Here is a 15,353-nt window from a genome sequence, read left to right on the forward strand (position 1 = left end):
CCCCATTAAAACACATTATTTAACACATTATATCTTGTTTGTTTAATCTGCACAAAAAACAAAGTGTAAAAATGACATGAGAGAGACATTAGAGAGACGTTTGGCTCTTTTGGGGGGCCATCTTTTGCGTACTACTCTATTCAGGATTATGAAGTGATTTGTCTCCTCCCTTATAACATCTCTGCTTCAGGGCAAACAGCTGAGACTCCAGGAGGTAACTGCTCCCAGGCAAGACACAGTCCAGCACATAATCCCCCATAACACTAAGTGTAATTTTTGCACTTTTGTTTTTGACTGGATTAAACAAACAAGATATGATGTATCCATTTATGAGCTTTAGAGGTGCTGGTAGGCAGATTTTGTAACCTTTAAACAGAGCCAGGTTAGCAGTTTCCACTCTTTGCGCTAAGCTAACCAGCTACTGGCCATAGCTACATATTTGCTATACAGACATGAGAGTGGTGTCAATTTTCAACAGCGCAAGTGCTGGTACTACTCAAAATGTAAAATTCCTTTATTAACATAAACTTTCTAATTAGTTTGTGCAGAGACAAGTAAGGGAATAGGAATACTTCTAGTTCCAACTAAAGTCCTGACACAAAACTTATCACAAGTATTTAGTAAACCTCTGGTGGGCCATCTATGCCTTTAATAAACAGGGAAATCTCTGATCAAGTTTCCTAGTTCTGACCACTGAACAAGACCAGCCAATACATAAGTAAAGTGAAGTGTGACATTTTCAGACTGCTTAGGGCTTGCACACCCGGAAGACGCCGGGTCTTCTTCACTGGAGTGGAGCAAAAACCAAAAAAAGACCACAGAGAGGCCTGACCGTCTCCCCAGAGGAGGTGTGGAGCAGAGAGACTGGCTTGTTTTGCAGAAAAAAAATTGGCTGGGGCCACCGTCCCCAGTGCCTTATAAGGCAGTGTTTCTATCCAGCTAGCACACTGAAGCCGGGACGGCTGCTGCTTGCCTGAAAGCAACTCAACTGCACTCCAGAGACGAAGTGGACACTCAGGTTGACTATCAGGGTAAAGACCGAGACACAGAGGGGTTATCCCCACCTCCCTAAAGAGCTGCTTATTAAAGGAAGAAGTTCCAGCATGAGTGTGGGGGGTAGTGAGGCAATAAGATAAGAGGAATGGGAAGGAACAGAGAAGATGGAGAAAAAGACAGACAGGTGCTGGATGAGAAAAAAAGTGATAAACATTAGGTGGGAGTGGACAAAACAAGGAAAGAAACAAACAGATACGCACAATATGTGAATGGAGATGGATGAGAGAAACAAACAGAGGAAAGGGGAGTGGAGGGAATGAAATGAACAACCAACACTAACCAAAACAAGTGTGTTGCATTACTAAATGGCTTTGTCACCTCACGCTGAATAAGAGGAACCTCATACTGAATGAATATAAAAGAGACTGCTCCCGACAGAAGATCTGGAAGACATCAGACCAGCTCTTAGCTATCCATATCTCATATCCTTCACACTTAAGGGCTGTGCATGAAGTTATCAGGCAGTGCCTGGTCTGCAGCTGAATCAAAAGGCTTTGGACTGGAGCGACAGTTAAAATACCTGCAGTGTGTTTAACAAGCCGAAGAGGAGGGGCTGAGCTGCAGGCTGAGAGAGAAGCAGAGCCAGAGAAAAAGAGATAAGACTGAAAAGTGAAAGGGGAAAGTGCAGTCATTCGCAGGGACTTTGAGCCCCATATATAGCTGCCAACTATTTACTCAATGAGGTCATTTCCTTTAGGACGGTAGAAAGGCAACTTATGCGACTTGCAATCAAGTGTCCTTTTTTTTTATCTTGAAAAATGCCCTTTCTCTTGCTTGCCCTCAACAATCACTTCTTGTACTTGGAGCTGCCAAACAAGTCCTGTACTTCAGTCAGCAGTGTGTGCTGCCAAATAATGATCACCACAGTTTGCACGAGGGGAAGGCTAGCTGAGATTTCAGGTTACACTCAAATCAAATGCTGAGAGAAGCAATATAGTGATCTACGGTTTATAACTGCAGTGTATGATGGCATTTAAGCACCATTCATGTGATTTTTTTTCTATTCTGTTCATTTTGGAAGCAGGGGTGAATTAGGGGTTCAAATGCTCCCCAATTAAAATGTCAGAGTACAATATTGTATATCCCAGCTCATAAATGGTCAGCTTTCCTAAGAGGAAGGTCACTGGGTTTACTTGATAGATGCTGCATTTTCCTAAGTCAACCTTCTGTATCTTAAGGATAATTAGCCCACTGCTCCTGAAATTAATTGCCAAGTTTCTCTTACTGAGTTGTTATTTATGAGACTACACATTAGTCAGCAAAGCAGCTTCTTCTGATTTTATTTATTTATTTCATTTTTTTGCTGTTGCTATGCCACCATAGCAGGGTATTTATGATTCATTGTTTAGTGAATATAAGCCTGTGAGCAATTATTAAGGCATTTTAAGTATGAATGTTTTTATTCCACCTGCAAAAAAGGACATTTCTGAGCCCTTAGTGTTTGTGTGTGCATGACTGTGTTTGAATCCCACCCTGAGCAGCAAAACTTCTTGATCCCAGAGACAGCACCGAGGCTGCTAAAAATGGAAAACTGCAGCCTGTTCTCTCCTACGCATGCTTCCCACTCAACTTTTGTCTCAAACACTCAACACCTCTATCTCCCTGGCTCGCGTGCAGGAAGTAAACACCACCAGTGTTCAAGCGAGTATACTCCTAAATGTTTTAAGGGAAGAGGGAATAGACCAGGAGAGCTTCAAGTAGTATGAGCAGGGGGGGACAAGGGAGGGGATGGAGAGGGGGCCCCAAGCTAGATGGGGCCCATTAAAAGGGGTGAGGTGATGCTTTTTAAGATAGACCCGACAGTGTGTTTGTCCCTCTGTCAGATCCAGTTAGGGGGCCCATAAATTCAAACACCATCACTAGACCAAATGTAACTTTACAGCTAAAGTTGTTGCTGTGACACAGTGTTGGCTCTGAATTACAGTTAGAGGAGAGGGTCTGAAAATAAAAAAAACTAAAATGTTAGTGATTTCAGCTTTCCAGCTGCTACTCTTAAGTTCTGTGAAGAAATGTTCATAACCAACACCAGAATTTATTTTGGCAAAACAGGGTTAATCTTAAGTGTCTAAAGATCTTCTTTCCTATTTCAGCCCAATGTCTGTGATGTCCACTGGTGTAACAGAGGAATTTTTCCACTGCCTTATGCTGCTTTATGTCATCACAAAACTTGCCAAAAACATCTGTCAAGGGGCACATCCCTTACATTACCCTTACTTCTTTACAGTTAAGAGTATTACAATTTAAGTCTTGTTGCACAGTACTGAAACAAGTTATGCAACTTTACAATCCAAAACACAGCTCTAACTTCTACTATTTGCAAAAGGGGACAATGGTTTCCCTTTTCCTCTGATACAGGTTGGCATCAGATTCTGTCAGTACAGGAAATTTCAAATACAGTACGCTATTTTGACTTTGCATGACGCACAAAACCCATAAATAGTACAGGTCCATCCATAGCCTGATAATGAGACAGAACTGCCATTGCTTGAACTGGTGAACAACTTCAATATGTGGGCAGTGAACCAAAGGTTGTCAACCAGACTAGTCCATCATCTAATGCACAAAACATTATTTCAAATTTACATCATAATGACAAATGAAGGTCTGTATAAATAATGCTATTTTAATCTTTCAAATATAAAACAGAGGGACACAGACTTTGCTGGTTAACAACTGAAAATCTACTTTAAATCTCACACCTGAAGACCACCTCAGAATAAGTGTTGTAAATAGAATAGTGCTACAACTACCTTCTCATAGGTTTGACAGGCAAGCTTTTCACTGGAATCAGCATGATTCACACATTTCCTTCATGCAAATGAGTACCAGGTCATGTAGCATTTACAGATGGCATAAGAAATCAATTTACCAAGCTGTCACTTTGGGCATGTAATCAAAGTTCCCATACAAACTCATGAGAGATTGTGATCTTAGTGGTGTATATATATATATATATATATATATATATATATATATATATATATATATAAAAACAAGGAAATTTGGGTAAGTCATTTTTCATTTTCAATCTTGCCAAGAGTGTCTGCCGTCTTATTTTGTGTCATTTTACTGTTCTTATTTGACTAGGAATAAAACTGTAATAGTTATATCACACGTTTCCATGAAGACCACAAGCCTGTGCAGAAAATATACATCTAAAGATCTAAGTCAAATGTACACACAACTGTTTAATTGGGGGTGGACAAAATAATCCTCATCATATATCAGAGGAGGAAAACCAGAATAGGTGTGAGGATCAAAAGGGCTACAGGACTATCCAGGTCTGGTGGGCCCAACTGTTACCCTGGCAGGAGTTTTATATCCATAAACACAGTGAGTGGGGCATTCTCCAATAGTTAATCCTAATCTGTGGACACGCTTCACAGAGCCCCACACTGCACCGTCTGTGCTCAGTCTGAACTATTAATCAGGCCTATCTACAGTGTACCCACCATGAGGCTCTTAGATTGGCTGCTCTTTCTAAAAGTGCGTTATTATAGCGAGACATCTGATCACAGGTCAGGATGGAAACTGTGCAGTTTCATAACTGGTGGAAATGAGAGATTAATCATAACTAAATAGCCTCATGCATCATCACAGTCTGCCCGTGGAAAAACAAAGCTAACAGCTCGCAGCAGGTTACAACTAGGAAATAATAATAATAAGGATGTAACTGTGAATAGTATAACGTTACCTAAGTGTGTGTATACGTGTCTAGCGTTTCAGCGAATAGACAACATGGCATCATTAATAATCTATGAGGTTTATCCCACTTGACTTACCAGCAAACTTTCCAAGTTTACGGAAGATCTGGGGTCTCTGATCGTGTCCTCCAGCTTCTTCAGCCGGGTTTCCATCCTCCTCTCGGCGCCTAGCGACATGACTGCAGCGGCCGTCGGTCGTTATAAGCTGAGTAAAATATGGATAGGTTTTCCAAACTGTCTGAGTTTACATGTGAAACCTCTTTGTTCCTGGCTAATGGCCGTGGGCCTAGCGGAGCAGCCTTGGGCTCGCAGCCCACCCAACTCGCTTCCAACAGGAATAGTGTGCACAATGAAGAGAAAATATTCCCAAAGCAAAGACTCACCGCTTCCCAAAACTTGCCAAGTGGAGCGGGCCTTCAGTTAGCCAGCTATTGGGCTCCGAGCTAATAAAGATAACGTCACACTTGAATTATCACCTCCCGTCTAATGAAAGATGCATTTTTCCAACTCGGCGATAAAGTTTGAATTTGGAGATACCAGCAACAGGCAGCAGGGCGTTTTCTTTGCCCCCCTTTCCTCCCCTTCCCTCTGCTTTTGGCCGCTTGGAAATGCTTTGGACTCGCTTTTTTTCGAGAAAATCCCGCTTCGTTTCACCCCATTCAATGATGTTTGAAGCCCGTTAGTATTGTAGTTTATCCTCAGTGCTGCCACAAGTCTGAAAGGGCGATAATGTCTGTTCTCCCGCGCTGAATTTTTAATAAGCAGACTCTCTCTTCCTGGATTTCTTGTCGCATTTTCGCATTTATCCTCTTCGTTATGTCCGCGTTTCAGGCTTCAGTCACGAAAAACGAAGTTTTTAGTCGCAGAGAAAAAAGTCCTCCAGAAGCTGAATTCTTCGCCGTAGACTCACATCTACACACCAACACACACTGAGTCTGAAGTCTCCCTCCTCCCCCCTGACATCAAAGCACCGAGGACTCAGTTACCCATAAGCCATCTGACTAGTCCTCCTGCGCCCCTCTACCTCTCTCTCTCTCTCTCTGTACCTGCCGTTTACTTGTTCGTACTTTCAACCAAAAATCAGCTTACGAATAGAACAGTTCATATTATAAACATAAAACATTACTGAATGGAAGTCAAGAAGACAGTTCTCTGATTGGCTGTAATTCTACAACATTCCTACAATTACGTTTTAAAAATAAAGGTGATTTCTATAATAATACCCATGAGATATGAAGAAAATGTTCTAGCTTTATAAGTTTCAAAATTATGGCTAATAAGAGTATAATTAGTATTTTTCCATGTCCATGGCCAATTTGTCTGCCACACTTCATGCAAATCCATCAGTTTATTTCTGCAATATTCCCCACAGTGATCAACTATCATAGTTGACGTGTAACCTGCTCCTTTTAATTTTTAAAGCTACCGTGAAATGAATCCTATGTGTAATATTAAGGATAATATGTACCCTTGGGGGTCTCTGACGAAATAATGACTAGTTTAATTTCAATAGAATTAATTGGGCACAAATTTAAAATAACTTTATGAACCCAGTTACATAAGGAATGAGACTGATAAACTCTGTGGGTGTATGTCTCTCTAATATCATAGTGTGTGTAAAAGATATAATGTATTCTGTCTCACACAACAGAGAGAGCAGTTGGACCACAGATGCATCCCTTCATCCCGCACCAACTTAATGGTCATGGTTTAACTGTCATGAACTGTTGTATTTTTACAGAAACATCCATTTTACTGCTGTCCTTTTAATTGATAAAACAGTAATTCAACTTGGCCATTTACATCTGTTATTCAACACACAGCTGGTGTGAGTTTGCTCCCTCCGAGGAAAAATACTGTATTACTAACAGGAAGTGATGCATTTTACACGTTCTTTATATGGAACACTTAGTTTGTGTGTGGAGCAACAGCCACAGTGATGGAAGAGACAAACAGACAACCGCAAGAAAATCCCGGAATAGCAACAGATTTACTGTTTGTTTGAAAGATGATATCTGGGAAATGTCATGTGAAACAACATAGGAATGAGCTGCTGGAGACACAGACTGAAGAAACTGGCAGTCGTACGTCATATCTGATCTGTTCACCAATAAAACCAAATCAAGATGTTTTCAACAACCAAAGTTCTTCAGTAACAGTAGAATAGATAAAGCAACAATTAGAACGGTCACTGAATCTTGACTCATTGTGTAAACCAATACATATGAAGCCACAGATGAACTCCAGTCTGATCTGAGCCTCTTTTATTTGATCACTTTTGGTGGATGGTAAAACAGGTAAACTTATGTAATGTAAATGTGATCTTTGACCCATGATCTCACATAACCTTTATCCGGTCAGCAGTACCACCAAGACTTCCACCAAATGCAACCACCTTGGAGCAAATGATCAGACTTAACAGGCAATTTCTGTGGATGTGGATGATACCATTTCACTGGTTTCCAGTACACATCCACTTGTTGATGAAGTTTAAATGAGCCACATTGTGTGCTCTGACAGTCTGCATTCAAACCGGACATGAAATTTTTATGTTCCATGATCATGAAAACACAACCATCCATTATGCCATGGTGTTTTTGTTTCAGTGGATCTTTTGGCTGTTGATGTTGTTGAGGAGGTGGTGACCAACAACAATAACAGTCACCATTTACTAATACTTTGATGATAAACAGGGACAATACTGACACACAACAAGCTCATCTTCTGTTTGACATCATGTTTTGCATCTGTTCACAGAGCCTTTCATTTCCAAAGCAGCAATCAGCGGTGAGAGAAAGAAACAAACTGCACCCCTGCTGACTGTGCTCAAAATTCTCATTCAATCTCACACGAGCATAACAGATCAGATCAGATTAGTCAGATTACATTTGAACCAGTTTAAATATGTGGTTGAACTGCTCAATTCCCAATTTCTGTACATTGATCACTGTTACATGTCCAGTAAAAGCACACTGTGTATCTGTAAGTGTTATCGTCTCTTTTTCACAGCAGACCTTTTGACGTGTTATAGTAGGAAAAGTTTTACTAACAACATTAACAATGGCTCCGCTCTATGTCCCAGTAAGACATGTGACAGTGGACCAGCACGCACAATACCAGGACCCTGAAACTGAAACAGCTGAATGGAATTCAGCCATTACTGATGTTATTATTTGCACCTGTGCTTGGCTCACTGTTACATGTTTGTCAAAAGGGCTTATGAAAATATAATACTTACTTCATTAGGACCTCTGTGAGAGAATCAAAAATGACTAATAATGACAACAATGAGTGTTATCAATGCTTAGAACAGTGTATGATTAGCATGAATATTATTCTAAATAAGAATAATATGACGATAAGGATGATGATGATCTCCACTTCTTTTTAAATAATGTATTTGTGTAGGTGTTGACCAAAATAGAAGGGCCGCCTTACAGTATTCCATCCATCCATCCCCTATATCTATATCCACTTATCCTTAAGGGTCATGGGGGGCTGGAGCCAATCCCAGCCAACATTAGGTGAGAGGCAGGACAAGTCTGGACAGGTCACCAGTCTATCACAGGACTGACACATATAGACAAACAACCATTCACACTCACATTCACACATACAGGCAAATTAGAGTCACCAATTAATCTAGAGAGAACCCACGCAGGCACAGGGAGAACATGCAAACTCCACACAGGAAAGCCTGGGTTCAAACTCCAAACTGCACCACAGTGCTGCCGCCTTACAGTATTATGTAGTCCAATAATGTTCAATAAGTCTTTGCAAAAAACAAGTAAACAAACAAAACAAAAACAAAACATGTATTGTTGTATATATTGTTTACATCATGGTAAAATATCAAGAGAATCAGCTCAACAAAGTCTCTGACTGTGTGTCTCAACAAAAACTGATCATTATAGGCTTATTTTCCTACTTCCTCTATAGTATTGGAACAACTTTTTTAATGTCTCATGTGGGGAAATCAAGCCTTTTATCACCTCACTATTGAGGAGAGGGCCAGTACTCTCAGAAGCCACAGGATGGTGCCATAGACCATTAGATTCACATTCCTCATCTGCAGATCATCAAAAACTCTTTGAATTGAACACATTTATAACTGAGATCAAAACAACTGGAGATGTTAGAAAAACAACTGTCTGTCTCATCACTTATAGAGGGTATATTTCTAAAACTGATAATACCTTGTTGTCACCACATGTCTTCTGCTGATTTATCTATATTATTTAGGAAATAACGTTTTAAAAACATTTTATCAGTCCATGTTAAATAATTTTTAAATGATTACTTAATTACTAGCATTGCTGGTGGGCTGATTGGCAGTAAGTAGTAATTACTGTGCTCATTTTTTGGTGCAGTTTCTCTTTTTTTCAATTCACTCAGACTTGGACATTAATATTTAAATAGTATAACCAAAGCTTAACTTGTTATGAATGATTCAGTATTCTAAAATGTGTTTAAACACTTAATTGCTTGTACGTTAATTATTAACAACATTCTAGCATCACTTTAAACATGACTATATTTGACTGGGTAAGTCTAATGTCATTCTGGTTTGTAGGGGCTGTTTGTTTTAGTTGACCATTTTTTGTGGACTGCAATGGGTTCCTAAAGTGAGCTTAAATACCACACTTAAAGGGCAATCTTTATAATCAAATGTTGCCATATGGACTGAACATTTCACATCTTTAAGTTCTTATAATATAAAAAAAATATGAGCCAGTGTAATTAGAAAATTATTATAAATGAAAAGTGTGAAATTTGCATCGTCGTTTTTAATTGAATCCTTTCCTTTGAGCTGCATGTCTTTGTCTCTGTTTATGTGAAAGATTTTATTGTTGAAAATTTTGATATTCACATGCAACATATTTATCATGATTTTCACAGGTTTCCACAAACTCTCTGGAAGGTTGTAAATTATATGGTAAAGTGATGGATCAATACAAAATCTCTCACTGCTAAAAGACATCTATTTTTTTATGTAATATTATTTCTTATCACACTGTGTTGTCTGACCTGTGCATGTGTATGTTTCTTGTACATGTACACAGAAATGTATTTGAACAGATATGACCCATCTGAGACAGAGCTGTGTGTACCTCTTATTTATTTGTCTTCATGAGCAATTCACTGGATAAAACAAATACTGTTACAACACAAAAAATGATTATTTTCCAAAGCAATTTTGGCCACATGTTATGTACATGTTACAACGTCATAATAAAAAGACAGATCATCTCCTCATATCACTGTTTTCTCAGTTTTAATAATTAAAAAAGCATTTCACCATGTTCACCAGGCATTTACATTGGAATAGAATGCTCAGGTCAAACCACCTTCACTTTTTTTTATTATTTGCAAATGCAAAACTTGTCAACAATAAATAATATTATAAAATGTACACAAAAAAGATTGACAGTCCACCACGAGTTAAAACGTTGAACAGATTGGATGTTTAGGAACAAGAAAGTTGGGAGGAGGGTTTCTTCTTAGCAAAAATGTGACAGTCCATACAAGTTACAGAAAAAGCTGATCATCTATACATTGACACTAGCAAGATAACAAAGTTGTTGTTTCTGGTATATTTCATTTTGTACAAAGAAGGGAGAGTCTTCTTTACAAGCGAGCATCATTGTCTTAACTGTAGAGATTATACAAGCAAGAGTTAAGGCAACTTCTCTGTTGTTTTCGAAAAGTAACATGAAGTCATGTCATGTTTTATTTTGTCTGTGGACCACTCGTCTCTATTAGGTTTGGAGTTAGTTGTCATTGCATAATTCAGGCTGTTGACCAGGCCTGTAGTCTATCATCAAAAAAGGAATGCTGGAGATTTGTCACGAGTCTGTTCGTCATCACAAAGACTGATTCAGTGGTCCAGGATTTCCATGTGAGAGTTAGGGTTTCATATCCTCAGTATCTGTCTCAGACGTGGACAGTATACCATTTGTAACGCCAACACAACATGGTGAAGATTAGGATCAGACATAACATGCATGATGTCTTTTCTGTGTGTGTCTGTATGTGTGTGTTAAGGTGTCAAGCAGGAGAAAAAGCAGACATAACAATGGATTTTGGATAGTTCCTCATCAAAAGTCAAGCCCCCTCAACCTTTTTAAATCAGTATGAAATTTCCAGAAGACTGACCCACTCTGAGAGAGAGTGGGAGATCAGCCAGCGTAAAATTGTAAATTTGACCTGATGATGGCAACAGAAGAAAGGTCAAGAAAAGGTCACCAAAACAATTAGCATTTGTCCTCTGGGGAGCAAATTTAGAGGAATATTTTCACATTTTGGGAAATGCGCTTATGAAGCTACAGCCAGCAGCCAGTTAGCTGAGCTTAGCATAAAGACTGGAAACAGACAAGATAAAAAGTGTTATTTAGTGAGCTTTAGAGGTTCTAGTAGGCATATTTCTTATACCAGAGCCAGGCTAGCTGTTTCTCCCATTCCCTGTCTATATGTTAACTAAACTAATCAACAACTCGCTGTAGCCTCACATTTACAAACAGATATAACAGTGGTAGAAATCTTTTCTTTCTGCATGAAAGCAAATATCTGCATTTACCAAAATATTGAACTATTCCTTTAAATAAAACATGACTAGTTTTGGATATTGTCTGTATAAAGTTGATATTTTGTCCTGAGGATGGCACTAGAGGAGAGCTAAAGAGGAGTCCAAATTGGAAAAGGCTCATCCTCTTAATAACATCAGTGTGCTCAATACATTTTATGGCAATCTACACATATGACCAGAACATTTATCAGTCTATATGCCAATGACAACTTTTTACAGCCGGTCTTCTGTTTTTGATCATGCTAGCAGGCTGTCAGCTCTGAGCAGTAAACAAAGCAGCTAACCAGGACACACAGATTTTAGAAAACTTAGTTCTCCTCACTCCTCACAACAGCTAGCAGTCTTCCATCTTTCTAGGAAGAAATAGGAAACTGTAACCTATATATAGGGTTGTACTATTTTTTCTCTAATTCATGAGAAATACATTTACAAAAAGCACAACTGAACATTTGACTGAATAAATAAAATATGAAAAATCTTTGTAATAAAGAGAGACCTTGGAGTCCTTTTTGGTTTCTGATTAAAATAGTACAGGGTGTGTTGGGCAGCTCATGGCCTCGAAAATCTGTGGCCCTGACACTAGAAATTACAGTGTCTGGTTTCTAGTTTACATCGATCCTGGTTTTTGTGCTTTCATTTGCAAGATTTCAGATGAAACAACTCAAATCTCAGTTTTGGAATAGGGCTGCAATTGTTCAATTCCTATTCTTTTGATATAAACTGTAACTTAAGAAATACAGTACATATGGAAATTCTTGGAAGAATCACAGAAAGGAGTATTTCTACTTACGACCAAATGCAATTCAGTAAAAGGTAAAGAAGACAGAAGCAGGCAGTTTAAAAAGAGCATTCTCACTGCCTTTGCTTGGAGAGAAATGAAGCAATGGCAAAGAAATGCTTAAAGTGACACCAAAGCTGGGCCTTGGCAAGTGGCAAGCTAAGCCTAAATGCCTGACTAACAGGCAACAGATAGAGTTGCACACTGCTTATTCTGAGTCAACACTCTGTAATCTCAACTGGGCTCTCTGCTTGCACCTGCCTCACACACACATACACAAAGTTAAATTTACTGTGTGCATTGTGTGTGCGTCTGACACCAGTATGTATGCTTATTATATGTCAATAAGTGTATGAGTAAATGTTGGGCCTCACTTGGACAAAGAATGAATTGAGTGAATTAATTCTGTCTCATCATGACAGACTGAAATAAAACAAGGCTGCAGGTTTAACAGTGAGATAGGACAAGGTTACAAAGCAATGAACACATCTACTGTAACAAATGACTGAGAATCCCTCAACTCCTGCATTCTCTTTTCAATGCAGAGCTTTACTCGCAGCGTCACATATCACAGGCCTTTATGGACTGAGTAAACCATAAAGAGAGATAACAGAGTAATACTGTTTTTGACATCCACTTGTGTTCTCCTTTATTTTCCTTTCTTTTTTTTAAAATAAGTGCTTATTATTTTGGCAACTATAAATTATCTGGTCAAATCTTCAGTTTGAAATCCCATTTCCACCGAAAACTAGGTGACATGTTTTGTTTCAACACACCAGAGGCCTTTGGCATATGATAATACCTTGTATCACACTGGTAAAATGTACCTCCTCCATAGGAGTGTAAACTAAATGCTGGCTTTGTTTGATGGTGTCCCAGCTCACAGGCTTAAGCCGCAGTGTAACTGGATCAGATCAAACTGGACTGGTGACAGTTTGTGTTGCTTTTACTTAAACTGCCCCAAAAGCTGTACATAGAGTAAAACATTGAATCAAAGACAACACTGCCTTCAGATTTGGCTTAAAACAAATACCAACTGGCAAAAAAAATGAAGTAACTTGGCAGGATCAGTGGACAAGCAAGAGGCAATATGTAAAGATTTTCCAAATTATTTTCAACATGAATCTGTCTTCAGTGTGTTTATTGTTGAAATATTTTTGTAGTGTTACTTCAGCAGTTTTTCTCCAGGTCCCAAAAGAATTATTTATGAAGGAGCTGGCTTCCCTCTGCCCCCTCTAAATTCAGTGCAGTCAGTCTCAAACTAACCCATGACAGGAACATCACTGGTAATGTATTATAGAAAAGATTAAGTACTAGCCTGCGGTAGCAAGTACCCATTGCAGGTTGGCAGAGTTTCTACATTGCCATGCCATCCCAGTTCTTTCGGAGGTGCAGTAAGCCTTGAAATGTTCTCAAACAGCAGGGGCCTGTCTTACTGTTACTTGCGAGGCTTACTGTTTAAGCACGCAGACGGTGTTCCTGAGGGTGTGAAAATGTCAATGGGACGAATGATTATCATGACATCTCTGTCCCGTTCTTGTGTAACAATGTATATCTAAATTCAGTGACGTTTACAAGCAAATAAATAGATGCCACAGAAAAATGGCAGAGATTGCATGATTCCACCCACACACCATCACTTGCTGGTGAAGGTTAATATTTTATCCCCCGGTTTGCTGATTCAGTAGGAATAACTCTCAACACAATTGATGATTTTATGTCCAAGGACAGTTTTCTAGTCTCTGAATAAAATAGCTCTTTAAATCATCCTCCAGTCATATTGCATTAACTGTATTCATGCTTGCTATGCTTCTTTTTAGCTACCACCCATCAGGATCAGCCAGAACACTTGGTGTCAGGTTGGCAAGTACATTTACGCTGGTTGTGGACAAGCAAAGGCCAAGAAGATAGTGCAGGATTTCTGCTATTTTCACCAGCTGTGTGGCCTTACAGTCTAAACCTTGTGAAGTTAGTCTATACTTTAGTGACAAGTTGTATGAGAAAAAAAAAACACTTACTGGAGCAGATTTTGTACCTGTGCTGTGACATCTGGTTGGATTGAAACAGAAGCATTTCATAGAGGGATGTAAATCTCTCCCTCACTAATTTCCCAACAGTTGCTTTGAATATGGGACACTATGGTGCATTCCATTGTAACCAACAATACAGAGAGCACTTGTTTGATAGGGGAGGGTGGATAAGGTGTAAGGGGCAGTGTGGGCTGAGAGTCTTGAAATGAGGAGAGAAGCAGTGGGGTGAAGTCCTCCTGTTGCAAGGATGCACTGTCTGCAGTTCAAAGGTGAAACAATCCTGCTGGCCCTGACATCAAGTCTGTAGAAGTTCAGTCCATTAGAGTATCTGTCACGTAGACAAAAGGAGTCCTGTCCGCTCTACTATGATACACATCAACATGTTTGGTTGGACTCTCATCAGTCGTTGAAGGCGATTTGTGGTGCTGGTAGACTGGACGATGGGTGAGGACGAGAACAAAGTGTGTGTTTGTGTGTGTGTGTGTGTGTGTGTGTGTGTGTGCACGTGTGCAGTGGTGTAGTTGGGAGGGGTGGGATTTGGAGGTGGGGGTGGACAAGTGAGTGTCGCTGATGGCACTGCGTCCCTCAGAGCATCCATCTGTGAAACAGAGTGGGAGGAGAATTAGACTGAGTCAGTGGGTGAGCAAATACCCCACCCCCCACCCCCTCAGGCTGTTTTGGATACAGTCGATGCATGGATTCAAGCAGGCAGCCCCACCTTTACATTTAAGTAAAGCAGGCGATGGGGGTGTTCGGTTCAGAGCAACAGGGCTCCAGAACCACACAAGAACAATTTTGCTGTTAAAACCATTAAACCGAAGAAAAGGCTGGTTTTCAGCTCCTCCTAATTTTGGGTTTATTTTCTTTGGTACACTCACTCAGTTTTTGTGCAAATAATAAATGATTAAATATTCAGCTATCTATTTCTGGTGACATAAATTTAACATAATATTTTAGTTATTCCATAATGCCTTGTAATATTGCAGACAAGTAGCAAAGGTGAGACACAAAAAACTGATTTTGCATTCTCCTATACCAGTGATCAAAAGTTGTGCATCTGAAGGTTACTGTACATTTTCTCCCTCACTGCCATGATTCATTTCAGCTGCTCGTGTGCTTTTAGCAGTGCGATTTCCATCTTTTGTTACTATTAATTACTCTAATTCAGAGCAGTCGCCTCACATTACCACAACTTGAAT

At 39.5% G+C, this 15,353-nt stretch overlaps 2 protein-coding genes across 4 annotated transcripts in view; both read right to left on the reverse strand.

Moving 5' to 3' along the window:
- rock2a (rho-associated, coiled-coil containing protein kinase 2a) overlaps positions 1-5,722 on the reverse strand; it is a 32,736-nt gene extending 27,014 nt beyond the window's left edge. The window contains exons 1-2 of one of the 2 annotated variants that reach the window (XM_051078237.1): positions 5,144-5,722; positions 4,839-4,965 (exon numbers count right to left, since the gene is read on the reverse strand). In XM_051078237.1, the coding sequence (XP_050934194.1) occupies positions 4,839-4,937 (99 nt within the window). In that variant the 5' untranslated portion in view covers positions 4,938-4,965; positions 5,144-5,722. Of the gene's footprint in view, positions 1-4,838 lie in introns of both variants that reach the window. The other variant, XM_018695177.2, reaches the window with a different exon arrangement.
- Positions 5,723-10,780: 5,058 nt separating this feature from the next.
- Positions 10,781-15,353, reverse strand: part of sobpa (sine oculis binding protein homolog (Drosophila) a) — a 39,423-nt gene continuing 34,850 nt past the window's right edge. For both annotated transcript variants that reach the window (XM_018695218.2, XM_018695216.2), the window contains one exon: positions 10,781-14,752. The gene's annotated coding sequence lies outside the window, so the exon portion shown is untranslated. The remainder of the gene's footprint in view (positions 14,753-15,353) is intronic.

Source organism: Lates calcarifer, linkage group LG19, assembly GCF_001640805.2.
Source record: "Lates calcarifer isolate ASB-BC8 linkage group LG19, TLL_Latcal_v3, whole genome shotgun sequence".
Lineage (NCBI taxonomy): Eukaryota > Metazoa > Chordata > Actinopteri > Centropomidae > Lates > Lates calcarifer.